The sequence below is a fragment of the Gobius niger genome, assembly GCF_951799975.1.
Source record: "Gobius niger genome assembly, chromosome: 24".
In the NCBI taxonomy this organism is placed as follows: Eukaryota; Metazoa; Chordata; class Actinopteri; order Gobiiformes; family Gobiidae; genus Gobius; species Gobius niger.
In genome coordinates this window covers 257,054-284,610 of record NC_136875.1, presented here as the reverse complement: position 1 = coordinate 284,610, position 27,557 = coordinate 257,054, and the positions used below count along the sequence as shown (strand labels likewise).

The following is a 27,557-nucleotide window of genomic DNA, read 5'->3' as shown; positions in this document are numbered from 1 at the left end:
CATCTACTTCAATGCTGCGAAGAAACATCCACATGGACCCGATTACGACTTCACTTTCTGTGTGATGAAAATGTTCATAGTCTGCCAGAAAACTGCTAAAAATGGGGCGTCCCATGAGAGGTTTCCTCGGCGAGGCCACACTGTGGACACTGAGCTACTATGGGCCTGTGGCACCCAGCTCTGTGTCAAACTGAAAAGCTTGGATTGTCTCACTGTGCTAAAGTAAACCCTCTGCAGCCTGGTACACAGCCTCACTGTGTTTAGTCCTGTCTCTGGGACAAGCGGGAGACCACTCCCTGACGTTTTCAGAGCGGAGATGGTTCATTTGTCAGTTGTGGTAGTAATAGCAGTAGTAGCAGCAGTTGTAATAGTAACTATTACAACTGGTAGTTGTAGTTGTACTAGTAGTAGTAGTAGTAGTAGTAGTTGTACTAGTACAAGTAGTTGTTGTACTAGTAGTAGTAGTAGTAGTAGTAGTAGTAGTAGTAGTTGTACTAGTAGTAGTAGTAGTAGTAGTAGTAGTAGTAGTTGTACTAGTAGTAGTAGTAGTAGTAGTAGTAGTAGTAGTAGTGATAGTATTAATAATAATAGTAATAATAGTAGTAATAATAGAAGTAGTAGTAGGAGTGGTATGTGGTAGTGGTAGTAGTAGTATAGTAATAATAGAAGTAGTGGTAGTTGTGTTTGTCTGTACTGTACTGCACTATTGTACTACTGTACTACTGTACTGTAGTAGCAGTAGTAGTAGTGGAAGTAGTACCTCTCTTGGCTGCTGCCTCGTCTCTCCTCTCCATCAGGAGGAAGCGTGGACTCTCAGGGAGGAAGGGCAGAACACACAACTGCAGCAGAGCCGGCGCCGCCAGGAAGGTGAAGAGGAAGACCCACCGAGACTCCTGGGGAACACACAGTCACTCAGAGGAAGACTCATGTGAAGTCAGTCAGAGGAGCAGGGGATGACTCTTGTGAGCAGCTACTCCAGACATTATGGTAAAGAGGGCTGCTACTCCAGCCATTATGGTAAAGAGGGCTGCTACTCCAGACATTATGGTAAAGAGCGGTTTGTTATTCCAGACATTATGGTAAACAGGGCGGTTATTCCATTATGATAAAGAGGACGGCTACTCCAAACATTACGGTAAAGAGGGTGATTATTCCAAGCATTACGGTAAAGAGGGTGATTATTCCAGATATTATGGCAAAGAGTGTGGTTATTCCAGACATTACGGTAAACAGGGCGGTTATTCCATTATGGTAAAGAGGACGGCTATTCCATCCATTACGGTAAAGAGGGTGATTATTCCAAGCATTACGGTAAAGAGGGTGATTATTCCCAACATTACGGTAAAGAGGGTGATTATTCCAAACATTACGGTAAACAGGGCGGTTATTCCAGATACTATAGTAGAGAGGGCAGTTTTCCAGACATTACGGTAAAGAGGTCGGCTGCTACAGAGTGCAGACATAACGGTGAAAGCCGTGGGGAAGTATACATAAATGGCAGTGGAGGCTCCATCTGCGGTGGCTGTTTCCCCCGAGGCCCTGAACTCATCATGTGGCCTTCAGGGGCGTCACAAAGAACAATTTAATTAATCTCTGGCTTGAAGATTACAGTCATTTCTCCCTTTTCTTTGCCCCACACAACATCTGTGCACGAGAGTGTGTGCATGTATGTGTTGTAAACAGATGTACAAATTGCTAAAATGGTTTTGAACAAATGAAATGTCCACAAATGTAATCTAGCCTGAAACCTAACCCAAATCCGAACCTTAGGAAAGTGAAGTATACTAAAGTCGTCTTATTGCATTTCAACAAATGTTGTAGGGACAAAAAGTGGAGGTGATGTAAAACCACCGCTCATGCTAGCGTTAGCATGAAGCTCAGTGTAACATAAAGTGTTAGTATTATTAACGCATTCATGGGCTGTTGAACCATTTTGCTCTTCTCCATGTCTCTTTATCTTTATTTAGTAGAACATAAACCCACAGTATGGGGTCCGGGGCCCTCTGTAAGGGCTGTCCGTTCCCTGTATGAGCAGCAGGAGCTTGGTTCGCATTGCCGGCAGTAAGTCAGACCTGTTCCCGGTGCGTGTTGGTCTCCTCAGGGCTGCCCTTTGTCACCGGTTCTGTTCATTACCTTTATGGACAGAGTTTCTAGGCGCAGCCAGGGGCCGGAGAGTGTCCGGTTTGGGAGCCTCAGGATCTCATCTCTGCTGTTTGCAGATGATGTTGTTCTGATGGACCTTCAGCTGCTCTGGGGCGGTTTGCAGCCGAGTGTGTAGCGGCCGGGATGAGAATCAGCACCTCCAAATCCGAGGCCATGGTTCTCCACCGGAAAAAGGTGGTTTCCCCTCTACAGGTCGGTGGGGAGTCCTTACCTCAAGTGGAGGAGTTCAAGTATCTCGGGGTCTTGTTCTCAGTGAGGGACGGATGGAGCGTGAGATGGACAGACGGATCGGTGCGGCGTCAGCAGTGATGCGGTCGCTGTATTGGTCTGTCGTGGTGAAGAGGGAGCTGAGTCGGGGCAAAGCTCTCGATTTACCGATCGCTCTACGTTCCCGCCCTCACCTATGGTCATGAGATCTGGGTAATGACCGAAAGGACAAGATCGCGAATACAAGCGGCCGAAATGAGTTTCCTTCGCAGGGTGGCTGGGCGCACCCTTCGAGATCGGGTGAGGAGCTCAGTTACCCGGGAGGAGCTCGGAGTAGAGTCGCTGCTCCTTCACGTCGAAAGGAGCAGCTGAGGTGGCTCGGGCATCTGTTCCGGATGCCTCCTGGTCGCCCCCTGCAGGAGGTGTTCCAGGCATGTCCTAGTGGGACAAGGCCTCGTGGAAGGCCCAGGACACGCTGGTGGGACTATGTTTCCGAGCTGGCCTGGTGTCGCCTCGGGGTCCCCCCAGAACAGCTGGAGGAGGTCGGGGTCCCTCCAGAACAGCTGGAGGAGGTGTGTGTGGATCGGGAAGTCTGGGCATCTCTGCTGAGACAGACGCGCTGCAGCTACGAAGTAAAAGCAGTAAAAGTTCACTTGACGTAATATAAAGCGGTATAACTTTCACCTCAGCGTCAGCGCGATGTCTCATGCGGTTCATCGGCCTCAGTGGTGGGTCTGTTGGAGCGGGGTCAGCGAGGAGACGAGCTACAGTCAGCCGGCGGATGCGGGCAGCTGTTGCGCTGACCAGGTGAAGTGAGCGAGCGCGGGCAGCGGGCTCACTCAGCCTGGAGCTGGAGGCTCCTGTGGCTGTAGCCAGAGGCATATTTGGCGTAACAGCACCAGTGAACATTACACATGCCTCAGCCAGTGCATAGTTTATTTACACGTTTTTTTAATTGCAGATCTACACGATTCACATGAATGGCATTTTCCGAGGTCAAAACGGTGAATTTCACCGAAAGGCGACAGATTTGCATGTATGCCCCTCACCTGACCCAGCAGCTCGGGCAGACCCAGCACCTGTCCCGTGAAGACCCCAAGGCAGATGAGGATGGAGTTGAACTGTCCGATGAAGCCTCTGATGTGTCGAGGAGCGATTTCCCCGAGGTACATGGGCAACGCACTCAGGGCGATCCCTGCAACACACACAGTATGACTCCCCAACCTGGTTTACTCCTGATGCCCTTCCATCAGCAGCCTAAACCACAAAAACTGAACTGCTTTCAGTATGATTGTACTTTTAAGGCTCATTTATGCTCCTCATTCGAAACACACATGGATACTCAGGTAGCTTTCTGTCCATCTCCGACATGGTCAAACACAGCTAAACAGGTGAAGCATCACAAACGGCTACACTTCTAAAATATTAACCATAGAACGTAAAAACTAATAGACGACTCCACGTCACTCCTCCCCGTTTGCCTCAATGACTACACTCAAGAGGGAAATCATGGAAGATTTACAGACTCCCCCTCCCCAGCTCTGACGAAGCATGTTCCTAAAAAGGGCATAAGGGCGGGATCTTCACTGTTGACTCGGCCCTTGCGTGACGTGTAATTTGCGCTACTCCAAGGCTAACAATCCGACCCTATACTACAGCAATGGTGGAGCAATGGCGGCCCCTAGTGTTATCGTCACAAAGCAGAGCAGCCAGCGGCCATTGACTGAAGCAGTTGTAATTTTGACCATTTGCAACATTTTATGTCCAGCCCCCCATGAAATAAATGAATAAGTCAGTAAATAAATAAATAGATAAATAAATAAATAAATAAATAAAAGACACCACAACTGTATTACCTAATTTCTTGACTATACTCAGTGTGTTTTAAAAAAAAATAACATTGTGGGTGGTGCCATATTTTTTTGGTCCCAGCTCTTCATCTAACATGTGGGTACATTTTCCAGCACCGCCTTGTGGTGACTTTAAACATCGCATGCTGGACATTATACACGTGTGGAAGCATAACTGTAGTGACAGTAACTATGCTTGAAACGCACAGATCTATCTACAGGGGGGAAAAAAACAAAAACTTTCCCTACTGTACACGAAATGGGAGCATAACTGAGCCTGACCTTATTTGTCAAGGAAGATTTCAAAGGTGCTTTACATCATGTGACGTAAACCACATGAAGTTCACTGTTCAAAGAGACGTTATTTACTAGTTGCTCTGTTATGTAGCAGTCAGGAGTACACAGCTGTGGGGTGTTTAGGTGCTCTGTTGTGGTCAGGAGTTGCCGGCTGTGGGGTGAGACTGTACCAGAGTCGACTCCCACCACGAGGCGTCCAATGATCAACATTTCGAACGATCTGGAGGTTTGTCCCAAAGAGAGGAGCACCGCGGCCACCACAGCAAACAGGTTATTCAGCAGGAGAGTACCCCGTCTAGGGCGAGAACAGACAGGTTAGTCAGCAGGAGAGAACCCCGTCTAGGGCGAGGACAGACAGGTTATTCAGCAGGAGAGTACCCCGTCTAGGGCGAGAACAGACAGGTTATTCATCAGAGAACCCTGCCTACAGTGAGGACAGACAGGTTATTCAGCAGAGTACCCTGTCTACAGTGAGGACGGACAGGTTATTCATCAGAGTACCCCGTCTAGGGCGAGAACAGACAGGTTATTCATCAGAGTACCCTGCCTACAGTGAGGACAGACAGGTTATTCATCAGAGTACCCTGCCTACAGTGAGGACAGACAGGTTATTCATCAGAGTACCCTGTCTACAGCGAGGACGGACAGGTTATTCATCAGAGTACCCCGTCTAGGGCGAGAACAGACAGGTTATTCATCAGAGTACCCTGTCTAGAGTGAGAACAGACAGGTTATTCATCAGAGTACCCCGTCTAGGGCGAGGACAGACAGGTTATTCATCACAGTACCCTGTCAACAACGAGAACAGACAGGTTAGTCATCAGGAGAGTACCCCATCTACAGCGAGGACAGACAGGTTATTCAGCAGGAGAGTAACCCGTCTAGGGCGAGAACAGGATAATATGGAAAATATAAAATATCATGTAAAAGACACAAATGACTTTTAAACCTGATTTTGAAATGCAGTCCTGTTACTGACCTGCCCAGCACTTTGATGATGAGGGACACAGACAGCGCCCCCACCAGGCCTCCGATGGAGAAGATGGACACAGTGATGGACCACAGCAGGGTCAGCGTCTCCATGGCGATGGGCTCTCCATAACGCTCCACCCACGTCCGGTTGTAGAACGCCTTTACGAACTGGAAGCAAGAGGGCAGAGAGAGTTCTTTTTTTTGTTTTTGTACCGTTTTGCTTGTAATTAGGACATCTATAGTGAATGTGCTCATGGAGGAACAATCATACCATATATTTGTTCCGCTGGTGCACTTTATGAAGTTGCAGGTATGGCATTGTAGGACGATGTAAGTTTGCAAAGTGCATCAGTTTGTCGTCAAAGTCCACAGGTCTCGCTCTAAGAATGGGTGAGCCAGCGAGGCATGTTGATGCACAGTGGGGGTCGTTTACTTAGCCTGGTTGCCCCGCCAAAAATGAGCAAGGACTATTTTGTGGCCGTGCTGCATCTGATTTACTTTTATTAGTTTTATCAGTTTCCTGCACGAGCACAGTCTGCGCAAAACTGCTACTGACTGAGCGACTTTGAGGGAACATTTACAACATTTAATGAAATCCGTCCTCTTGGGTTTCATAGTTACTGCCTGTGATTTGTGGCTGATTTCACAGGCACACAGGCCACAGCCACATCTGGGACTTACACCAGCAGGAAACAGTCATGTCACTGAAGATGATGAGGTTTTTATCATAGAGTCCTCAGAGAATATGGATCTGGAGGTGAAGAGAGGAGCAGGTGAGCGGTGAACATATGGCTCGTGCCTCCTCAATGCGCCGCCACGGTTGGACAGTGAGCCGGACACAAACTTTGAAAACATTTACAACACCATGTTGGTGCGCACACTGCATTATAGGTTTGTACCTGCTTCTCCAATGTACACATTTCTTGTGCAGTTTTACTTCACATAGTCGAGATAAACAAAATCACTGATATTTTCCTCGCCTAAAATTTTACACATTGTGGCAAAATTGCCATAATGTGCATATTCATGCGGACCCATGCGGCCTTTGCTGTTTAAAAAAACAAAATGCAAATATCAAGAGCACTTGCTTTTTACTCCACTTACACTCACTTACTAACGCTTAGTAAAAGACCCCCAATATGTCTATGCAGGCTCTCATTCGTACAGGCGTTTTTTTATTTTTTATTTATTAGATAGGGAAAATGCATATTGATGAACAGTTGCACTTGAGCACTGTAAATATGCCAGATTATAGCAGGGATGCTAGTTTACATCTGTAGTCCATTGGCAGGCAGCAAATGTGGCCATACCACCTTTGCTCTGCCCAATCCCGTCAGACTTTGGAAGCTCAGCAGGGAAGGGCCTGGCAGGACTTGGATGGGAGACCGTTTGGAAACACCAGGACGCCTAGCGAATGTAGTGAGTGAGTGAGTGGTTGGTGGTGGTTGGAGGGGCTGATGGCGCAGACTGGTTGCCTTGCTTCCGTCAGTCAACCCCAGGGCAGCTGTGGCTAAAATAGTAGCTTACCACCACCGAGTATGGAGTGAACGAAGAGTGCAATGTAAAGCGTCTTTGAGTGTCCAGAAAAGTGCTAGAGTCATCTTCTGTACTCTGGTAATCACCTGCATGTTGATCAGTGTCATTAACATGACAGAGCCCTCGAGCTATGGGCCCTAAGAGATTTCTGTAAACTGGAGAAAGATGAAATCGAAGTCCTCCATTCCTGGAGAGGTGGGTAACACTTTATAATGTTACTAAAAGTCATGCATGAATAACATGAAATTAAGCATGAAATAATGCATGTTTTCATGATGTATTCATGATGTATTCATGATGTATTCATGATGTATTCATGATGTATTCATGATGTATTCATGCATGACCATATTAAGTCTCATCATGAGTTAACATGACTTCATCTTTCATAGACGACTTCATGCATTAGTTCCTTAAGTAACCACTGTAATGGATTCATGAGACAATCTTGTTAAAATATCATGATCTTAGAATCAGGATGAACTCACTAAAACATTTAGATTTTTTAAGTTTATGCTAGTTTGCAAGATATACTTAACTTATCATTTGCTAATCCTTGGTTCTGCTTTGGACACATTTGTGCAAGAGTAAAAAAAGTGCTATATTTAACATTTACATCATGAATAAGTTTTAGTGGAGGTTTTTTAAAAGTTAAAGTTAAGTAATAGGCAGTGTTTATGTTGATGTAAGTGAAATTGAATGGACCACAAAACATTAACTAATTTAAACCCATAAAGCATGACAGTTATACATTATAATGTCTGTGATGTTTGTGTTTGTTTTGTCCTTGATTATTGTCCAAAGCATAAAAGTGCATCATGATGAATCATAATATTCATACATAAACTTCATAACTAAGATTAGTTAATGTTTTTGTTAAAAAATCTAAATGTTTTAATGAAATCATCATGATTCTAAAATCATGATATAATAACAAGATCATTATAGTAGTTACTTCATTAATTAATGCATGAAGTCATCTATGAAAGAACATGAAGTCATGTTAACTCATGATGAGTCCTGATTTCATCATGCATGAATACATCATGAAAACATGCATTAATTCATGCATAATTTCATGTTATTCATGCTTGACTTCACACAACCTTACTATAAAGTGTTACCACATTTTGACCTCTCTGTCCTCAAAGGACTGGTCGGTGTCTTTGAGGTGAATGGCAGACTGAGGGCCGCTGGTGCTTTCCCTGCGGTGTTGAGAAAGCCTCTTGGTTTCTCCAATGTAATGTTCTTTTCATTCCTCTAGGGGTCATTAGGACACTCCAGCACAGAGCTAAACAGGGACCAGTGCAGATGGAAAGAGAGTCCTCTCAGGCCGTGGCTATCCTCACTGGGCTTTCACTAAAGCACAAAGGGAAAGAAGCCCCAAAGAACAGGACAGGCAGACTACAGAGCCCAGAGGAAAGGGAGTCTCCTTGTCGTATGTAGCTGGGGTCTCACAGAAACTTCAGAGAAGTTTTAGAAAACACAGGATTCCAGTTGACCACAAACAAGTGAATACACTGTGGCAACAAATTATTCATCCCACAGACAAAACCTGAGCCACAAACAAAGCAACATGGTTTATTGTATTTGTTGCAAAGAAGAGGAATGGGGAGGGGCTAAGCTGGACCCTAGTGCACTGACGAAGCCTTTTGGATGAGAGGCGAAACGTTCAGCACTTAAACTACAGAGTACAGAAGACTCAAGAAACTTCATTGAAGATGACCCCCAACATGTTTGATGTCTTTTCATGTTTATTCTTACCTCATTCATACCACGTTGTAAATCATGTTGTTATTACTAGTTTGTGGAGCTGTACCATAACACATTGTGCTCTGCACCAGCTCGATCACACGTTTATACAGATGTTCAGAGCTATCAACAGTTTCAATCCTAACTTCATCATCAACTTCATCATTGATAAAGGTTTTAAATTGTGAATGAAATACATTTTTGTTATCACTATAATACAGTTCCTAACAGTGAGAAAATTGGAAAAGCTACACATGTTCCTCAGTTTAGATCAATTCGTTTCATAAATGCAGAAAGGGCAGTAGGACCCACAGATCGTTGCCAATGAAACTGTTGCTGATTGGTTGTTGTTCGCAAGTATCCCAGAAAATGAGCTGAAAAGGGTTGTGTTCCCTCCGTGGGTGGAGCAGCTAGTGACATTCAGAAGTGGTGGAAGTGACACCAGTGTCAGTGGTGGTGCTCACCGGCGCCGGCGCGTTGACCACAGACAGATTGTAGCCGTACAGGAACGACGAGCCCAAGGCACCGAAGAACGCTGCGCCCAAAAGGCAGGGGGTCACCACGGCCTGTGGTGAGAGAGCGGAGGGGGAGGACAGAGGGGAGAGGGGACAGAGAGAAGGGGGAGGACAGAGGGGAGAGAGCGAGGAGGGGGAGGAGAGAGCGAGGAGAGGGAGGAGATAGTGGAGAGAGAGGAGGGGGAGGAGGGGGAGGAGAGAGCGAGGAGGGGGAGGAGAGAGGGGAGAGAGAGGAGGGGGAGGAGAGAGCGAGGAGAGGAAGGAGATAGTGGAGAGAGAGGAGGGGGAGGACAGAAGGGAGAGGGGACAGAGAGAAGGGGGAGGACAGAGGGGAGAGAGCGAGGAGGGGGAGGAGAGAGCGAGGAGAGGGAGGAGATAGTGGAGAGAGAGGAGGGGGAGGAGGGGGAGGAGAGAGCGAGGAGGGGGAGGAGAGAGCGAGGAGGGGGAGGAGAGAGCGAGGAGAGGAAGGAGAGAGGGGAGAGAGAGGAGGGGGAGGAGAGAGCGAGGAGAGGAAGGAGATAGTGGAGAGAGAGGAGGGGGAGGACAGAAGGGAGAGGGGACAGAGAGAAGGGGGAGGACAGAGGGGAGAGAGCGAGGAGGGGGAGGAGAGAGCGAGGAGAGGGAGGAGATAGTGGAGAGAGAGGAGGGGGAGGAGGGGGAGGAGAGAGCGAGGAGGGGGAGGAGAGAGCGAGGAGAGGGAGGAGAGAGGGGAGAGAGAGGAGGGGGAGGAGAGAGCGAGGAGAGGGAGGAGATAGGGGAGAGAGAGGAGACAGAGGTGAGAGTGGGACTTTGAGTTTTACTACAATTGATTTGAAGCTCCAGCGAGGACTGGACGTTAGCTCCACAGCCTCAGGCTGGAGTGGATCCATGGGAGTGGATCTCTCCTTCTTGTGCCCGAGGCTTCTCTTTTCTCCCACTGGGTTTCTGAGTTTTTTCCATCTGCTGCTGACAGCTTATTTAGACATTTATTTGGACTTTACATTGGCTATTTGTTTGAGAAGTCAAGGGGAAAGGTCAAGTTAGCAGTAAATGGAGTGTAAAGTTTATTCACCTTCTGTGGGTCCTTTATGCTGATCTGAGGATTGTCCTTCTGAGGTTTGTCCATCTCCCTCTGTCACTGCCCTGAACAAAAACATACATTTGATCTGTCACCCTCTGTACCAAAAATAACAAAACATCACCATCTGCACCATTTCTGTCACCATCTGCATCAATTTCCACCATCTGCAGCATCAATAACAAAAACTTCAGCACCAAAAATAATAAAATATTGAAAAAACAACCAAATATTCGACTCTGTGACACACCGCCTGCAGGGGCAGCTCCTGTGGGATGCTGAAGTTCATCGTAAAATATTGATATTCATAGCAACACTGAGTTAAGAATCCATTTTTGAATGACAATTCCAGGCAGCAGCTGGGTCTGAGGGAGAAGGGTACAGCAGCTTGGATTAAGTAGAGAGAATTTCTGAATGCAGTGTTTCCCGTTGGTTTTGTGGGATGCTTGCACGTTCGGCTGCAAATATTTGGCACTGGCAGCCGTGATTTATTTACACATTTCTATGAAAAAGAGAAAGGTCTTTTAAAAGGCCATCGGCAAATTAAATTAAATCTCAAATAAATCCCACAAAGTGAGTGAGGAGGGCAGCAGGACCAGCTCCAATTAACTTATTTAATGGCAGTAATAGAAGTAGTAGTAGTTGCAGGGGCGTAGCACCAAGTTGGGCCCTGGGTACAAACTATCTTGGTAAACCAACCCCCCCCCCGCCCCCCCTATGAAGTTCACATTTCATATTCTATGTTCTTTGACCACATAACAGTGGTTTAGTGGTTTGACAGTGCAGTTCACTTATATTCTATTATAACATTATTATATACACCTTAACTAAGTGAAAGAATGGGATGGCCAAAAAAGTGCTTCATATACAAACACACATCCAATCCAATGGGTACTTTGGTCATGGTTTGTTTTTTTGTTTGTTTGCTTGTTTGCTTCAAGTCAAAGTTTGACTTGAAATTGCATCTGATTTGGCTTCAGTTACACAAATTGAATGACCTTTAATCCTGTAGTGACATAGATATTTAGATTAGGGTGGAATATTCTACTTTCAACTTTTCATTTTAGGTAGAGCATAATGATTATTAGCAGACCACATTAAACAGGAGGGCTGCACCAGGGACAGAGGATGTCTGTGCTGAGAATAACACATGTGTCACTTTAAAATAGGCATTAAAATGCAATTTTACAAAAAATGATCATACTATATGATCTCTGTGGCCTGAACAAAAAACTCAAGAGCTTCAGTCTAATTTAGTCTCTCACATATTTGAAGCCTATACCTTTAAGTGTATTGTCAGTAAATTGTTGTTGTAAAAAGTTACGCTGGAATAGACTAAATGGCACTAGAATGAAACTTTAACTAGAACCATGTGGACTCGTCTCTAAAGCTGAGCATTTATAATGCATCAATCCAAATTCGCGCATCTAATTAGCATCACTAATAAGGCGAAAACGGCGTGTGCGCCACCTGTGGCTTTTGTCACTGTATTGGCCTGATGACTCAATTACAATAAATATGAGGAAAGAGAAACTTTAGAGGTTAAAACGAGGAGAGAAGGAGTTCTGACTCTGCTCCTGCACCATCCACTTCTCAGCGCAGGCAGAGGCAGGACGTGCCTCACCTCATGTTAAACTGTCATCTATGACAAGAAAGTTTCCTCTAAGATCCGCTAGAACAGGCTAGTGTTAAATAAAAGCACATTAGAGCGAGGAAACACTAAGATCTGTCTTTCCCAGCTCTGTGTAATGACATTACAGAGTCCACCTCATCAAAATCACTGCTGAGCTGAAGCTGGTGCTGAACACCGGTATGTGAGCTGAACCATTTGGCACATTTTTAAAGGGGTGTCAGGGCTCTGAGATCATTATTGTTTGTGCAAAATTCTGTGTAGCAACCGTTGTATTTCAGCCCGGTTGTGTTCAGTTCTTATAGTATCAATTATGAGGAATGTACAATACACGCTTGCAATATACGCGTTTTCAGCATTTATGAGGGCCCCTACCCTGCTCTGGGCCCTGGGTACTCGGTACCCTTTACCCCCCCAGTCCAACGCCCCCCTAGCAGCACTATCAATAAACTAGGTTACAATCCATAACTGAAAATACTCACAGGACTCAGCGACGTGTAAACAAAGTCAAGAGGAGAGGAAACAACTCCCTTTGACCTAAAAACTCTGAGGAAGTGATTTCTCAATTGCTCTGACCTCACCCCAGCACTCTGCAGAGCCACGAGGGTTACACAGAGAGAACACAAATGACATTTTATAGATCAATCTAAAGGAAACAACACAATATAACAAATATTAAAATGAAACTATTCAAAGCATGAATAAATAAGAGTTTCAGTGACTGTGTTTCCATCTATGGTTTTAATGCGCATTTTGAGGTTTTGCGTAAGTAACGAGTAACAAAGGTTTACCCGTCCCGTTGAGGTGGTTTTTCATTTTTGCGAATACGTGTTAATGCGCATTTTTAACGATGGAAGCAGATTTAGCGAATAAAGTAATACAGTCACACGTTGTTCAGTTAATATATCCCAGATGTACAGGAGCTCAAATATTGCCTTGATCATGCTAACAACCATGCATTGCAACTATGGACCAAATTAGCGAAATAAAAACTTGCCCAGAGATGCATATGTGGCCTGATTTTCAAAAGAAAATGTAGAACACACTCTGTGTTAGTTTTTGCTTGTTCAGCATTTACAGTGCTGTGAGACTTCAGTGTAGTTGTTTTAATACTTCGGCTTAGCTTTAGCATGTCACGCCTAAATGAACTTTTATTAAAGCAGTACTAAGTAACTCTTGCCCCTAGAGGCCCGAAGCGCAACTGCAGGTGTAGTAGCAAGTTACAATTTTTTAACTTATTAATTGTCCGTCTGAGTAAATACTACGCTGACAGAAAAGGCAAAGGGACAGAGGGATTTTGTACATCCAATTATACAATGTAAATATTTTTTTCACTCAAACTTGGCTGTAAATACTGTTTAAAGTGGCACTAGTCCGCAGCTTTAGCTTAGCTTTAACCGTTAGCCTGTTATCTTCTTCTTCGTGATTCCATTAGTGTGTATTGGCTCCGACCCGGTGGCAGTCAAGTTGTAATTGGTTTTCTGGACAGAGACACCGAGGGAGATGAAAGGCCCTCCAATCATCCCATTAACACTTGTATTACCCCCAGAGGGACTATGAAAAGGATTTATTATTGCTTTAATGGCATTATGAGTAAAAACAAGCAACTCATTCCGACAAGGTCAATTAATATGGCAAAAACAAAACAAGGACAGAAAAAAGTGCACCTTGAGTGAAATCGCACCGCAGTGAGCCCACTGCTCGGGAAATGCTGCAATAGTGCCATTCAGCCGACTGCTGTAACCAGGTAACCACCGCCATAATTTGCAAAAAGTGCTTGATGGAAAGGCATGTAAATTTGCTTTTGTTTCTCGCATTTATGATGCAAATCTTAGACAGGTGCACAACCAATCTGGCTTTAAAGCTGCCGTAGATAATGCAAGTATAGATTCATCTGCACTGCAGTGGACATAAGGGACCATGTGTAATCAATTAATTTAAACATTATTATGTTCAAATTATGTTATAGATGAACAAATATGCAAGTGTCTTCAATTATGAGTGTGCCAAGTATATTTATTGGTATTCATAACATATTAGCCAAATAATCTGTTTTTTTTCTTACTTAAGGGTAGCCTGGTTTTACCATACCCTCGTGCTTACTACGTGAGAGTCTGGACCTTCACAATTGAGCCATCATAACTCTTCAAGGCTTCAATTTTTATTTCTGGATATTAAGTAGCCGAGCCAGGATGGATCGAAGAGCTTCCATTACTACTACTACTACTATATCCGCCGCCATTGCCAAACTACAACCCACAAATCGGCGCAAATGCTTGACGTCACCAACAACACCCGCCTCCCCCGCTCGCTGAATGGCAGGATCAAGCCCAGATGTACATGTAGGGAAATAATAATGATCAATGTTAAAAAGGTCTAACACTCTTTCGAATTCTGCCTAGATACAGGTGACAATTTATATAACAGCCAACCAGGGGCATAGCTCCACCCCTCGGCCTCCCCAGAGCTCAGCGCAGCGCTACCTGTTTCAGTGTGCGAGACGGACTGAGCGGAGAGACTCCTAAGTTGCGAGTGTGTTGTACGTGTGTTGTATTGTTGTAGTCACAGACCGGTTCAGGGGTGTTATTGCCACGGTTGTGGTGCGCGTGTATATGAAGAACGTAAGTACTATTTAGGAGTTTCTAAGTCTGCTGTGTGTCACAGTTTATAGTGTTTTCCCGCAGCTAATTTATTGCATGTAGGCCGCGGTCCGTGACAGGCCTTAGCAGCGCGGGCACACCGATAGATGGCCCAGCTTTAATGTGTAGCTCATTGCTGCTTTACATGGTGTGCAAGTGTTCTGGGCAAGGTTATCGTGGTCCCGTTATTGGTAACAGTGGAGGAAGTGCTCCGAGCTGTGGACATAAGGGACCATTGTGACTACAGTGGACATAATGGACCATCGTGACTGCTGTGGGCATAGGGATCATTGTGACTGCAATGGACATCAGGGACCATCGTGACTGCTGTGGACAAAAGGGACCATTGTAACTGCTGTGGACATAATGGACCATCGTGACTGCTGTGGACAAAAGGGACCATTGTAACTGCTGTGGACATAATGGACCATCGTGACTGCTGTGGACAAAAGGGACCATCATGACTGCTGTGGACATAATGGACCATCGTGACTGCTGTGGGCATAGGGATCATTGTGACTGCTGTGGACAAAAGGGACCATCGTGACTGCTGTGGACAAAAGGGACCATCATGACTGCTGTGGACATAATGGACCATCATGACTGCTGTGGACATAGGGATCATTGTGACGGCAGTGGACATAAGGGACCATTGTGACTGCAGTGGACATAAGGGACCATCGTGACTGCACCGTTGTAACCCTTTGCGTAATTCTACTGTGGATATAAGGGACCATCATGACTGCTGTGGACGTAAGGGCCCATTGTACCTGCTGTGGACAAAGGGACCATCGTAACCCTCAGCGTAATTCTACTGTGGGTATAAGGGAGCAGTAAGTCCATGAAGGACATAAAAACTAGTAATAAAACAAGCACTAGTAGCACTTGTATTTTTATTTATTTATTTGATAGGGACAATGCATATTAATGAACAGTTGCACATGGGCACTGTAAATATGCCAGATTATAGCAGGGATGCTAGTTTCCATCTGTAGTCCCTAGGCAGGCAACACATTTGCTGTAGTAGAAGTAGTATCAGATGTATTTGCAGCAGAAGCAGTAGTAGTAGTAGTAGTAGTAGTAGTAGTAGTAGTAGTAGTAGTAGTAACCAATGACGTGTGATGAGATTTGCCACTGGTGAGGCACATGTAGCTTAAGGCTACAATCCGGTGTGGCTTGTTCATTAACTTGCACTGTCCCTACCAAATAAAAACCATAAATGTTGTAGAGACTCCAACAGAAAGTCAACAAAACTGCAGATGCAACTTGCAGTCTCTGTGTTAATGTTCCTTACATTGAAATAACAACATTTTTGTTCAGTTACTCTAAGGGGAACGACCTGGAGTACCGGTCAGTCATCATAGACTTTGTGGACTGGTGTGAGCGCAACCACCTGTGCTTGAACATCAGTAAGACGAAGGAGATGGTGATCGACTTCACGAGGAAGCCACTACCGCACACACCGCTGAACATCCAGGGGGAGGACATTGAGGAGGTGGACAGTTTCAAGTACCTGGGAGTTCACCTCAACAATAAACTGGACTGGTCCCACAACACCAACTCCCTGTACAAGAAGGGCCAAAGTCGCCTCCACCTTCTGAGGAGACTGAGGTCCTTCGGAGTGACCAGGCCTCTGCTCAGGACTCTTTATGACTCTGTGGTGGCCTCTGCTCTCCACTACGCTGCCGTGTGCTGGGCCCCGGGCAGCACCGAGCGGGACAAGAACAGACTGAACAAGCTGGTCAGGAGGGCCAGCTCCGTCCTGGGCTGCCCCCTGGACTCTGTGGAGGAGGTGAGGGACAGGAGGGTGTTAGCCAAGCTCACCTCCATCATGGACAACACCTCCCACCCACTGCACGGGACTGTAGAAGAGCTGTGCAGCTCTCTCAGTGGCAGACTGAGACACCCTCAGTGCAGGACGGAGCGCTACCGCAAAGCCTTCAACATGTGCAATAATCTCTGCATCAGCTGCACTTTATTAACTCTGAGTGATCTTCTTGAACGCCGACTGTAACAAGTGAATTTCTCCTTTGTGAGATCAATAAAGGTTTATATTATCTTATCTTATCTTAAAGTATAGCCCAGAGAGCGAGGTTTAGCGCGTTGACCGGTTGAACACGGGCGCTGCTGGTGCGGAGCAGTTTTCCAAAACTCACACACCATGGGCTTCATCCTCCGCCTTACAAACATCCACAACTAAACTGGTGCACCTTTACCTGAAAGTCGCTGGTCAAGCCCTTTGCACCGGTGAAGGCACCAGGGAACACACACGGCGCCTGCCGTGGACCACGAAAAGTCCTGCTTCTGCTCAGGATAATCCGAGCAAAAGTCCAAAAACACGATGCACAGTCCTTGTGCTTCGGTTTAATAAAATCTGTCAGTCCGTCCAACAATAAGCCTCCTGTTTACAATGTTTACCTTTTTACAGAGCCATGTTTCCATTTGAGCCCGCGCTGTAGGAGATGATGGTACCGGAGCATAGACTGTAAAAAAAAATGGACGTCTTATGCTCACTCCTCCCCGTTTACCAGATTGACCACGGCCGTGGGGCAATTCATGGCGGATTTACAGGCTCCCCCTCCCCAGCTCTGACGAAGCATGTTCCTAAAAAGGACATACGGGCGGGATTTTCACCGTAGACTCGGCCCTTGCGTGACGTGTAGCTCGCGCTGCTCCAATGCTAACAGTCCGAGCCTCATTAAGTACGAGATTTAAAAAATCATATTACGAAAACCAGCCTGGTTTCATATATTGTTATTAACCCAGCGTTATCTCAGGAGGAAGATCTAGCCTAGTCTAGTGTTGAAACAATTGAAACCAGGCTTTAAAGTAGTTTTTAACGTGTCTAAACTCCAATGCTTTTCAATGGGGGCCTAGCGGCGATATGGAGGTACTGCAGGTACGGCCACCACGTTTGTGGTCAAAAAGCAGGGCAGCCAGCGGCCATTGTACCGGAGCCGCAGCCACACTGCTACGCAATGTGGCACGAACTCGCCACGGAGCCACGCGAATGCGGCGCGGAAAATGCCGAAAAATATACATTTTTATAGAAAATGGGGCGCGGGTCAGATTTTATTGTTTGGCCCCTGGGCCGATATTTAGTAGGCCCGACCTAGTCTTTTTATTGCATCTTATGGGTGTGAACAAAATTGCAATCATTAACTTTTTTTTTTTGGCCTATATACTATATTGGACTTTCTCATTCTTATCAAATGTAAATGGTCATAAAGGATATTACCCCTTATCACAGAGGCAAGGAAACAGCGGCATGTGGGCCAGATCTGGCCCCCAAGCAGTTTTTTTTTCCAGCCCTCGACTCTGTTGCCATACTTTATATCATTTATTCAGCATTTTCCATGCTAAAAAGCATAGTGGTGTATCAGAGGCCCTATGATCATCCATCCCCTGCCAGAGTGGACCCAAATGGCTCCACATTTTTCATTGTATTTATTTATTTCATTAAAAGTGACTTTAAAATATATACAACAAAACCGCAATGTCATTACTTTTTAAATGAAACGGAGCAGAGAGAAGAGCTATCTTATGACTTGTCATCATGGCAATGTGAAAACAGGAAGCAACTTCCCTCTCTCCAGGTACAGCTTCATTTTTTACCTTTTTCTGCAATTTGTGGTTTCTCACTGTATCTCATTGTTTTTCTGGATACTTCTGTAAGTCTTTGCTGTGTTTTTGTGGAAGTTTGGTGGATTTGTTTAATTTGAGAGTCAAAAATGGTCCTGAAGAAAACAGCTTTTTAAAGGTGAACAAAATGCTAGCTTATCAGCTAAACCCTTTTGGGACCTACAAATGTCTTCTTCTGAGACACTGAAGAGGCAACAAGAGCCCCCACACCTGCAGCACTGAGGAGGCTTCACAAGAGGAGCTACAGGGAACACCAAGCTCTGAAAGTTTCAGAGGATCAGAGGAGACTGAAGGCAGCCAGCCAGGTTTCTTCTGAGTGCTACAAATTCCTTGACCTTCAAGGTCATGCGGGTCAAGTTGACCCACAATAGCAGCACGGCTCAGCTGCAGCAGCTCAGGACTGACCATGGATCTATTATAAAAACTGGATAAGGCATGCTGTCCCAGCTCCTATCTCTTTACATAGTGGCGCATGACTCCAGTTTCGTCCGCCATAACGGCCCAAAGTACCCGTAAGACGCGTCACCTGTATCTCTGCTCCCTACGGCCCAAGTGGGTGAAAGCAGCGGGAGCGCGCACGGCTGCCGACGAAGCTTCAGAGCGGAGCGGACGCCATTGCGCTCAAGTCAAATCTCTTAATATCATTGTTCTTTAAATACAAAATCATTTTTTAAGGCCATTTCAGGCGAATAAGCTGCTCTGCTACGATGACTTTGGGGGTTAGTTTGTCAGTGCGGGGCTTAAAAAGCTAGTTTAGCCGCTCTTGGAACAACCGGGCGCTTAGCGGCCCTTCGGACGTACGTAGCCGCGCTCATGAACTTCCGCTCGGTCACTTTTCTGGGAAGTTTCGTAAGTGCTGGAAGTCTTGATATTGTGATAGAATTGATAAAAATCGAGATATTACATCACTCTATTTGCTAGTATAACGTCACAACTAGAATTGTTTGGCTGAAATACAAAGAATGAGCACTGCAAAAGTGTTTTATATTACATTTTCATTGGTAAAATGTGAGAAATTGTTTTTTAAATAGCATTTATCTGTACTGTCCTGTACTGTACTGGATCCAGGACAGATGCAGAAATCATGCATTTTTTTGTGTTTCATTCTACTTACACAAATAATAGTATAAGTACATAAGTACATTAAATGCTACTAGTATTTTTTAAACTAATAAAACAGTTACAGGTTATTAGTGCCATTATTTAATTTTCAGAAATGAGTTTAATAACATGTAGACTAGTTGTTTCTTATTAACCATAATCCAATGCTATAAACACATGCTATATTCATCATACATTTCGTATTTAGTTTTTGGCTAAAGACTTAGAGAAACATAAACTTACTTGAGATGTTTGTTAGTTGTCGTTTGTCCTTGTTTTTAGTCAAGTTCATTTGTTTTGCTCAGACTTCAGCCGCTAAATCACACGAGGGAGAACTCTGCTCGTTCATGAGTCATCACGCACACGCTCGCGCACGTCTGCGGCCCTGGTGACGTCACGTCATTAGAAAACTTTTAAAAATGTATTTTTGATGCTTTACAATTTTTTTTACGAAGAAAAAAAGTAGTAAAAATAGTAATTTTAAAGAAATATATTTGCCTCAGTCTGAAACTCCAGATGCCTGTGGACCATTTTACAGGCTGCTCCTTTTACATGAGTGTCTATGGCAAAAAGGGCTTTTTGGGCTGCTGGCTGCAATATCACGGCCTGCCACTAGCACGTACTGGAGACGGGTGTAAAGGGGCGGACCCCCCCACTGGGACTGACACCTGAACGGTATTTTGTTGAACCCTATACAATAACAGCTCTTCCTTACTTATATTATCTGCCCCTTTGTTAACTTTACAATCACTTTACATCAGTTCTGTTGTTTTGTATGTTTTTTTTTATTACAATCAATAAATATGCACATTTAGTGCATTTTACAATAGGAGAAAGTTGAGCAGAATTAAGGTTAAGTTATGGTTGGTGCGGCCCTCTAACTGAATTCAGGTCACTCATGTGGCCCCTTGTAAAAATGAATTGCTCACCCCTTCCTTATCAGAAAACTATAAACCCTCCGTTTATCAGTGACTCTTGTTTACAACTCAACAAACAAGTTCTGGGTTAAAGTTCGTGTTCCAGTTATAAGCTGAATCCCCTGGACCTGTTTTATTAAGGCTAATATCTGGTCAGTGCATTAGAAAGCATATGAGCGACATGCGATACGGCTAAGCAATGTTGATAACAATGTTGTTGCAATGTTTCACTAAATCATTCCATTCTAAATAAATACAAGTTGCAGGTTACTCATTTTTTTCTTTAGCAAAATGTGTCAAAAGAAGACTTTAAAAAGGACCAAAATAAGACTAAAGCTGAAGTCTTGCACATTTATAAGTGCATTGTTTGCTTGTTGGCTGAGTTTGCAAAAAGAACACGTGGTTCTCGGTCAGATGGGAACTTTGGCCAGTCCTCCTTTAGCAGGGCTCCAGAGGTTACAAACAGGGTCTGATGTTACAATGGGTCAAGTCCCATCTCGAGAACAGGGTGCACTTTGTTGAAATCGAGAACTGTGTCTCCGAATAAATTGCCATGACCTGTGGAGTCCCCCAGGGCTCAATCTTGGGACCCCTCTTACATGCTTCCATTGTGTGAGCCAATACACAGCAATAATGTGTCCTACCACAAACTGACGGCAGGTGAACATGGGCCTCTCACCAACATTTTGGTGATGTTACACAGGCTGGCCATGGTCTTCAAAAACCAAGCTTCCTCCGGTAAATATTTTAGCTATAAATCCTGTTAAGTTAATAACACTTCTACAATAGCTTTTAAAAAACGCTTTATGAGGGACTTGATGTCAAAATAGGTCAATTTACTCCTGTTTGAATGTAAACCACAAGAAGCATGCACATATTATAATTTATAGCCTATTTTTTCAATCAGAGAATCGATGAAGAACCGGATCGATAATAGAAAGGATCAATGCCATTCATATTGTTAAAACGTCTCAATTCCCATCCTTATTATTAACCAACTTCACTTTTCTGAGGACGCTACTTAATGGTAAATAGGCTCTACTCAAAACGCTTTTCCACTTCTCACCCATTCACACTCGAGTGCACACAGGCAGCCCCCTGAGTGACTATAGCACTGGAACGCATCGGACAGGTCAGTTTGTGGATGCAAATAACTTTCTCCAGCTAAACTCAGGCAACACTGAATCATTGTCTTCAGCCACAGAAACAAAGAGAGAGAGAGAGAGCTGTCTGCCATTCTCTTTAAAACCAAAACAACAGGTAATAAATCCAGGGGAAATCATGGATCTGAACTTAAACAGCCACATAGGAGCAATAGCAGCAATAGCCTTTTGCCATCTAAAAAAAACATTGCTAAGATCAAACCAGACTTAAACTGATTCATGTATTTGTCTCCAGCAGGTCAGACTGTGACAATATACAATATACAACCACGTTAACCAGTGCTCAGGTCTCGGCACAATTTAATTGCAAAGAGAACATTGCAGAATCATGACGGAATGTTATCTGCCCTGCTGTTATGATATTTCATGTCTTTCACCAACTCACCCAGGCGTGTAGTACGCTGTCAAAGTAACAATACTCCAGAGTCCAGTTGTCTGTAGTATCAGTACTGCAGTTGATTATCCACTGAGTTTCTGCAGGCAGAGTATTGTCTCTCAGTATTCAGTGTTTGCAGTATTATTCCTCCGAACTTGTGTCAAATGTTTATCTCAGTACTTGTATTGTAGTACTATTGTTAGTCCAATGGATTTAGTACTACTCTCTGACCGTACCCAGAGCGTAGTATCTGACCACAGTATCTGACCGCACACAGAGCGCAGTATCTGACATATACACAGATGATTAACTCGCCTGCTCTCTCTCTTATGTAAAGCATCACAAAATAATTATTTACCAGGGAGCTTCTGATTGAGCAATCCATCGGAATCGTACGTCTCCTTCATTATGGATGCCTCTTTTTGATTTTGCGCCACAGCGTCTTAATATAATACAGCTGCAGGTTCCGAGCCGCTGCAGATCCACGCACCACTTTCACTTCATCAAACTAAAGTCTCTGCTGTTTATCCACGAGAATCCACGCTGCACATCGTAATGAATATGCCTAAATCTGTCCTCTCTATAAACCAGAGATGCACATAAGTCCCTGACCAGCAAGTCCAAGTCAGGTCCAAGTCCCTGACCCACAAGTCCAAGTCAAGTCCGAGTCTCTGACCCTGCAAGTCCAAGTCAAGTCCAAGTCCCAAGGCTTCTATATGTTTTACACTAATTCAAATCACGGCACAATAAAACTATTAAAAAAACAAAACAAAAAAACACCTGTAAATTATAAACAACAATCAGACAAATGCAAGCCCAGGGCTTCCACACACAAATAATCAACACAATATGTCTGTGAAGCATAAGGCCATTCACAGTCAATCCCTATGCAATGGTGAGTTTGGAAAACACACATAGCTAATATGAACTATTTACCACTGTCTACAGCTGTGGCCAAAGGCAGGCCCTGTGTCATTCATTCAACTATTCCTCACACACCACTACATTACTAAGTTATCACAGCAGTACTAAACATCTCGGCAGTATTAACTTCAGCATGTTACTGAAGTGCCCTGTATCATACAGTAAAAAATACACCTGTTAAACCATCCACTGTGCTCATATAATACTTCCTGTCTTACCTTGAAGACGCAGGTTTACAGACAGTTGACATGAGGCTCCTGCATCTTCAGCCTGGAGCTACACAACAGGACTCTGCTATATCCACTGCCAGCTTTTGGTCTTTGTCTGACAAAATATTCCCTAAATAAACGGGGTAGCCTTGTAATAGTTACGATTTGATCACTAATCACTTTACTGAGTGGTAACTTTAGTTTGAGTTACAACTGATGCAGCAGCTCAAACTCCTCTTAACTCCACCTTAGTCCTTCAGTCGCGCCTGGCGCTTACACTCCGTTAATGTTAAGCCCAATGAAGGCTCACTGTGATGGGCTTTTCATTAATAACAGGAGAAAGTGTTGATGTGATGCTAAAAGTACAGTCCCAATGGCGCGCTCACGACATCAACAAACCAACGACAGGGCAGCGTGTGCACAGAGGGAGGGGGGCATGGGCAGAGGAGCCAATGAGCAGCGCACATGCTCCAGCGCGGCTCCGGCGTGACAGCAGGAGGAGAGGGAGCGGCCGACGAAAAAAGAACCAGCATTGAACCAGCGCCATCTTGGAAGATGACGGCCCTATGCGGGTGCACCTGCGTGGGTGTGTTTACTTGAATTATACAGTTCTTTTTTTCACTAATTGAAAGCAGCCCATGTGCAAAACGATTGCCGATGGTCGTCTCCGTTTGGCCTCAATATGTCGGGGATCACGGATAATGTTGACACTCTACCAGAATCTGAGAGAAGTCGGTACAAGGAGAAACTGAGTCTGATCGGCGGGAATGAGCCCTACAACGTTCCTGTTGACAAATGGAGTGAAGATGTTTCTTTTTTCCCGGGAGTGACTTATCCTGACATTGTGAACTACCTTGTCTTTACATCCAGCTCATACACAATGGACCACATGAAAAGTTTCAAGGGACTGGAAGCTTACAACCAGTTTGTTTGTGGCTGGATTTGTGAAGTAGCTGCTTTTATTTATGATGGACTCCATGTGGTTAAATCCAGGGTAAGTTGGCTAATTTGTCATAATTCATCTGTAATATGAGTGCAATGCTGTTTTTTTCAGAATCTGAGCTATTTTATTGATGACCTAAATAAGATGATGTGAGATGTGCCTGTATATAAATACAATATCATGGAAGATCAACACAATTCAACTTAAAATGTAAATCTAATATATGATATTGACTCAAGACATGCAAAGTGACATATGTCAAGCCTTTGTTACAATTTTGATGATTATGGCTTACAGTCCATTTTCAAAATATTCTATTTTAATATGGGTTTTTTACAAGCTGAGCCATAATAATCAAAATGATAACAAATAAAGGCTACATATAACACTTTGCATGTAATGAGTCTATCATATATTACTTTCACAGTTTAAGTTTAATAACAGAAGTGAATGCACTTTTTCCATGATATTCTAATTATATGGCAAGCACCCTTGTGTACCATGATTATTTGCATTTGTAACAACAGAGTAACACATGTTCTTTTCATTATGTGATTTCAGGTCAAGCATTCCCAGAGTTGGAGAAAAAACGCACTGTTTCTGTGGATCGTTGCTGAAAAGAGTGGCAACGTTTTGGGTGCCCACTGTGACTGTAAAGCAGGTCTGGGTGAAGCATGTTCCCATGTGGGTGCCATGCTTTTCTATCTGGAAGCATGTGTGAGAATCCGCGACTCAAAGACAGTAACCCAGGAGAAAGCCTACTGGAAGTTGCCTGGAGCTTTGAAAGAAATTGAGTATAGACCTATTCAAGAAATTGATTTCACTTCTGCAAAGTGCAAGCGAGTGCAATTGGATAATGCTCTTAATTTGCTATGTCACTCAAAGGCCCTTAAACCACCCAGAGTGATGAAAAAAGCTAGTCAAACTCCAGCTCCTACCCCAGAGGAATTAACTTCCTTTCTCAAAGACATTAGCTTGTGCGGTATTAAACCAGCCATTCTCAGCGTTGTTCCACCTTATTCCACTGGATACATTCCAAAACCTGTTGATCCCACTTTTCCACAATTATTGACTGATTTACACGATGATTCATGTGCAAAAATGGAATACCATGAGCTCTTGGCCCACTGTGAGAACATTGCAATTAATGTAACCCAGGAACAAGTTGCAAATGTCAAAGAAGCGGTTCAGGGCTGGTCGGATTACAGCATCCCGGTTCAGGGCAGTTTGCCACAGCAATCCTGCATCCCCTTCTCAAAGCCTTGTGAAAGCCATCTGCTACCCTGAGAGTGTGAGGTTCACGAGTGCAGCTACTGCATGGGGATGTGGTCACGAGAAACGTGTTCGGGACCTTTATTATCAAGAAATGGCTGGACGTCACACCAATTTCTCAATCCTTGATTCTGGCCTGATCATTAACACCACCTATCCATATTTGGGGGCATCCCCTGATGGGGTTATAAAATGTGACTGTTTTGACACAGGGTGCGTTGAAATTAAATGCCCTTTCTGCAAGCGCCAGAACATGCTGACAGATGATGTTGAAGGACTGGCATCTTGCCTGGAAAAAAATGATAACGGACAAGTAAAACTAAAAACTTGTTGTGGTGGACAGAGCAAGAAATGTACATTGAGCGGGTAGAATGTGAGTCTGAATTCTGTGTGACAGTTTCAATACATTTTAAAGCTTGTAATTAACTGAAAATGGTCATTTGTTGTATTTGTAACATTAGGAGGTCATATTTACTGAAATCAAAAGCTATTTCACTCAAAAACATCTCAATAGGTCAAGTTCTATTTTACCATAGGAGCTTCTTTGAGCAGCTTCACAATTCTTAAATCCATTAAACTTGTCAGTTTTTGGACAGTTTCTGCTTGGCAGGATGTCAGAATAGCCTCCCAGAGCTGCTGTTTGGATGAAAACTGCCCCCCACCCTCATAGATGCTTTTCTTGTTGAGGCTCCAAATGTTCTCAACAGGATTGAGGTCAGGGGAGGAGGGGGTCCACATCATGAGTTTCTCTCCTTTTTTGCCCATAGCAGCCAGTGATGCAGAGGTATTCTTTACAGCAGGACATGGAGCGTTAGGGCTGCTCGATTATAGAAAAAATAATAATCATGATTATTTTAGTAATAATTGAAATCACGATTATTCAAACGATTATTTGTTCCCTTAAAAAAAAAAAAAAAAATTATATTATTATTTTAAAAAACAATTATGGACTACATTTTCGTTGGACAATAAAAAAATGCGAAGGGAACAGAAACAATCATCATCAGCAGCATGAAGTAATAAGAGTTTGTTTGAGCTCCGTTGAACTGCTCCTGAAGATTTTTGTGTTGTGATCGTCTAGTGTAGTAATCGAAATCGTAATCGAATTTCGATTAATTGCACAGCCCTATGGTGCGTTGTCATGATGAAGATGATCTTGTTCGGGAAAACACGGCTCTTCTTTTTGTACCATAGAAGAAGGTGGTCAGAATGAGGTCATTTTCACACCTTCAGGGATCCTAAAGGGACTTGACCAGCTCTCTCCTCATGATTCTGGCCCAAAACATGACTCCGCCCCCTCCTTACTGACGTCACAGCCTTGTTGGGACATTGTGGTCATTCACCAACCATCCACTACTCCATCCATCTGACCATCCAGGGTCACACGGCCTCATCAGTGAACAAGACTGTTTGAAAATGAGTCCTCATGTATTTCTGAGCCACTGCAGCCGTTTTTGCTTCAGCTTCAATTAAAGGGGGGATATTCTGCAAAATCGACTTTTTCAAGCTTTATATCATGTTATTCTGTCACTTCCTCATTAAAAACATGCCTGAAGTGTTGCCTTGACACATTCACGTATTTTTGAGTAATCTGTAAAAACTCTGATGGCGGCCATTTTAGGGATAGGTTTGCCTGAGTCCTCCTAGGAACGCCCCCACCTCCTGGAGACGCCTCCGAGTTTTCGCCACCAGCCGAGTAACCAACCACTGCTCCTCAGCAGAACCCCCTCCCCACTGATGCCACAGACAGCGTGTGGAGGGGGCGTGTCGGAAAGGCTCAGAGGTTCTTAAAGAGACAGAGGCCTATTTCAAGACATTCACTACAGCCATTTTGAGAGACACATTTTATACAAGGCAGTTATTCTAATTTACTGCATTTACAGACCAACAGAAGGTTTGCTCATCATTGTAGTGTGATATAGACTGGTGCTATGTGATTGAAAAAAGCAGAATACCCCCTCTTTAAGAGTTTAGGGGAGGCCGGATAGAAGGTTTATGCACAACTGCAGCCTCTGGAGGGTCCTACACCTTGATGTTTGGGAGACTCCAGAGGCACCAGCAGCTTCAAATACCTGTCTGCTGCTTTGTAGCTGCTGTTCTATTCATCTGATGTATTTGTCTGGCTGAAACCGTCCTCATTGTGCCTTTAGCTACACAAAACCGTGTGTGTCTGAATCATCCACAAATCTCTTATCAGTTCAATGATTACGCTTCATCTCTCATGAAATATCGAAGGTTTTCATACCGACACCAAGGCATTCAACTATGTCACGCTTTTCATCAGCAGAAAGATCCTTTTTCTTTCCCATATTGCTTGAAAATGATGATCTGCTTAATAAAGTGGAACGTCCTTTTTCTGTAGTTTTTCCCTTAACTGGGCTTAACCTGAAAA

At 44.2% G+C, this 27,557-nt stretch overlaps 1 protein-coding gene across 1 annotated transcript in view; it reads right to left on the bottom strand.

Moving 5' to 3' along the window:
* Nucleotides 1–27,557, bottom strand: part of slc2a9l2 (solute carrier family 2 member 9, like 2) — a 70,621-nt gene that overhangs the window by 21,650 nt on the left and 21,414 nt on the right. Inside the window, exons 2-7 of the mRNA XM_079582109.1 lie at nucleotides 10,344–10,414; nucleotides 9,242–9,343; nucleotides 5,497–5,657; nucleotides 4,688–4,812; nucleotides 3,420–3,565; nucleotides 761–893 (exon numbers count right to left, since the gene is read on the bottom strand). Coding sequence (XP_079438235.1) covers nucleotides 761–893; nucleotides 3,420–3,565; nucleotides 4,688–4,812; nucleotides 5,497–5,657; nucleotides 9,242–9,343; nucleotides 10,344–10,397 — 721 coding nt within the window. The 5' untranslated portion in view covers nucleotides 10,398–10,414. The remainder of the gene's footprint in view (nucleotides 1–760; nucleotides 894–3,419; nucleotides 3,566–4,687; nucleotides 4,813–5,496; nucleotides 5,658–9,241; nucleotides 9,344–10,343; nucleotides 10,415–27,557) is intronic.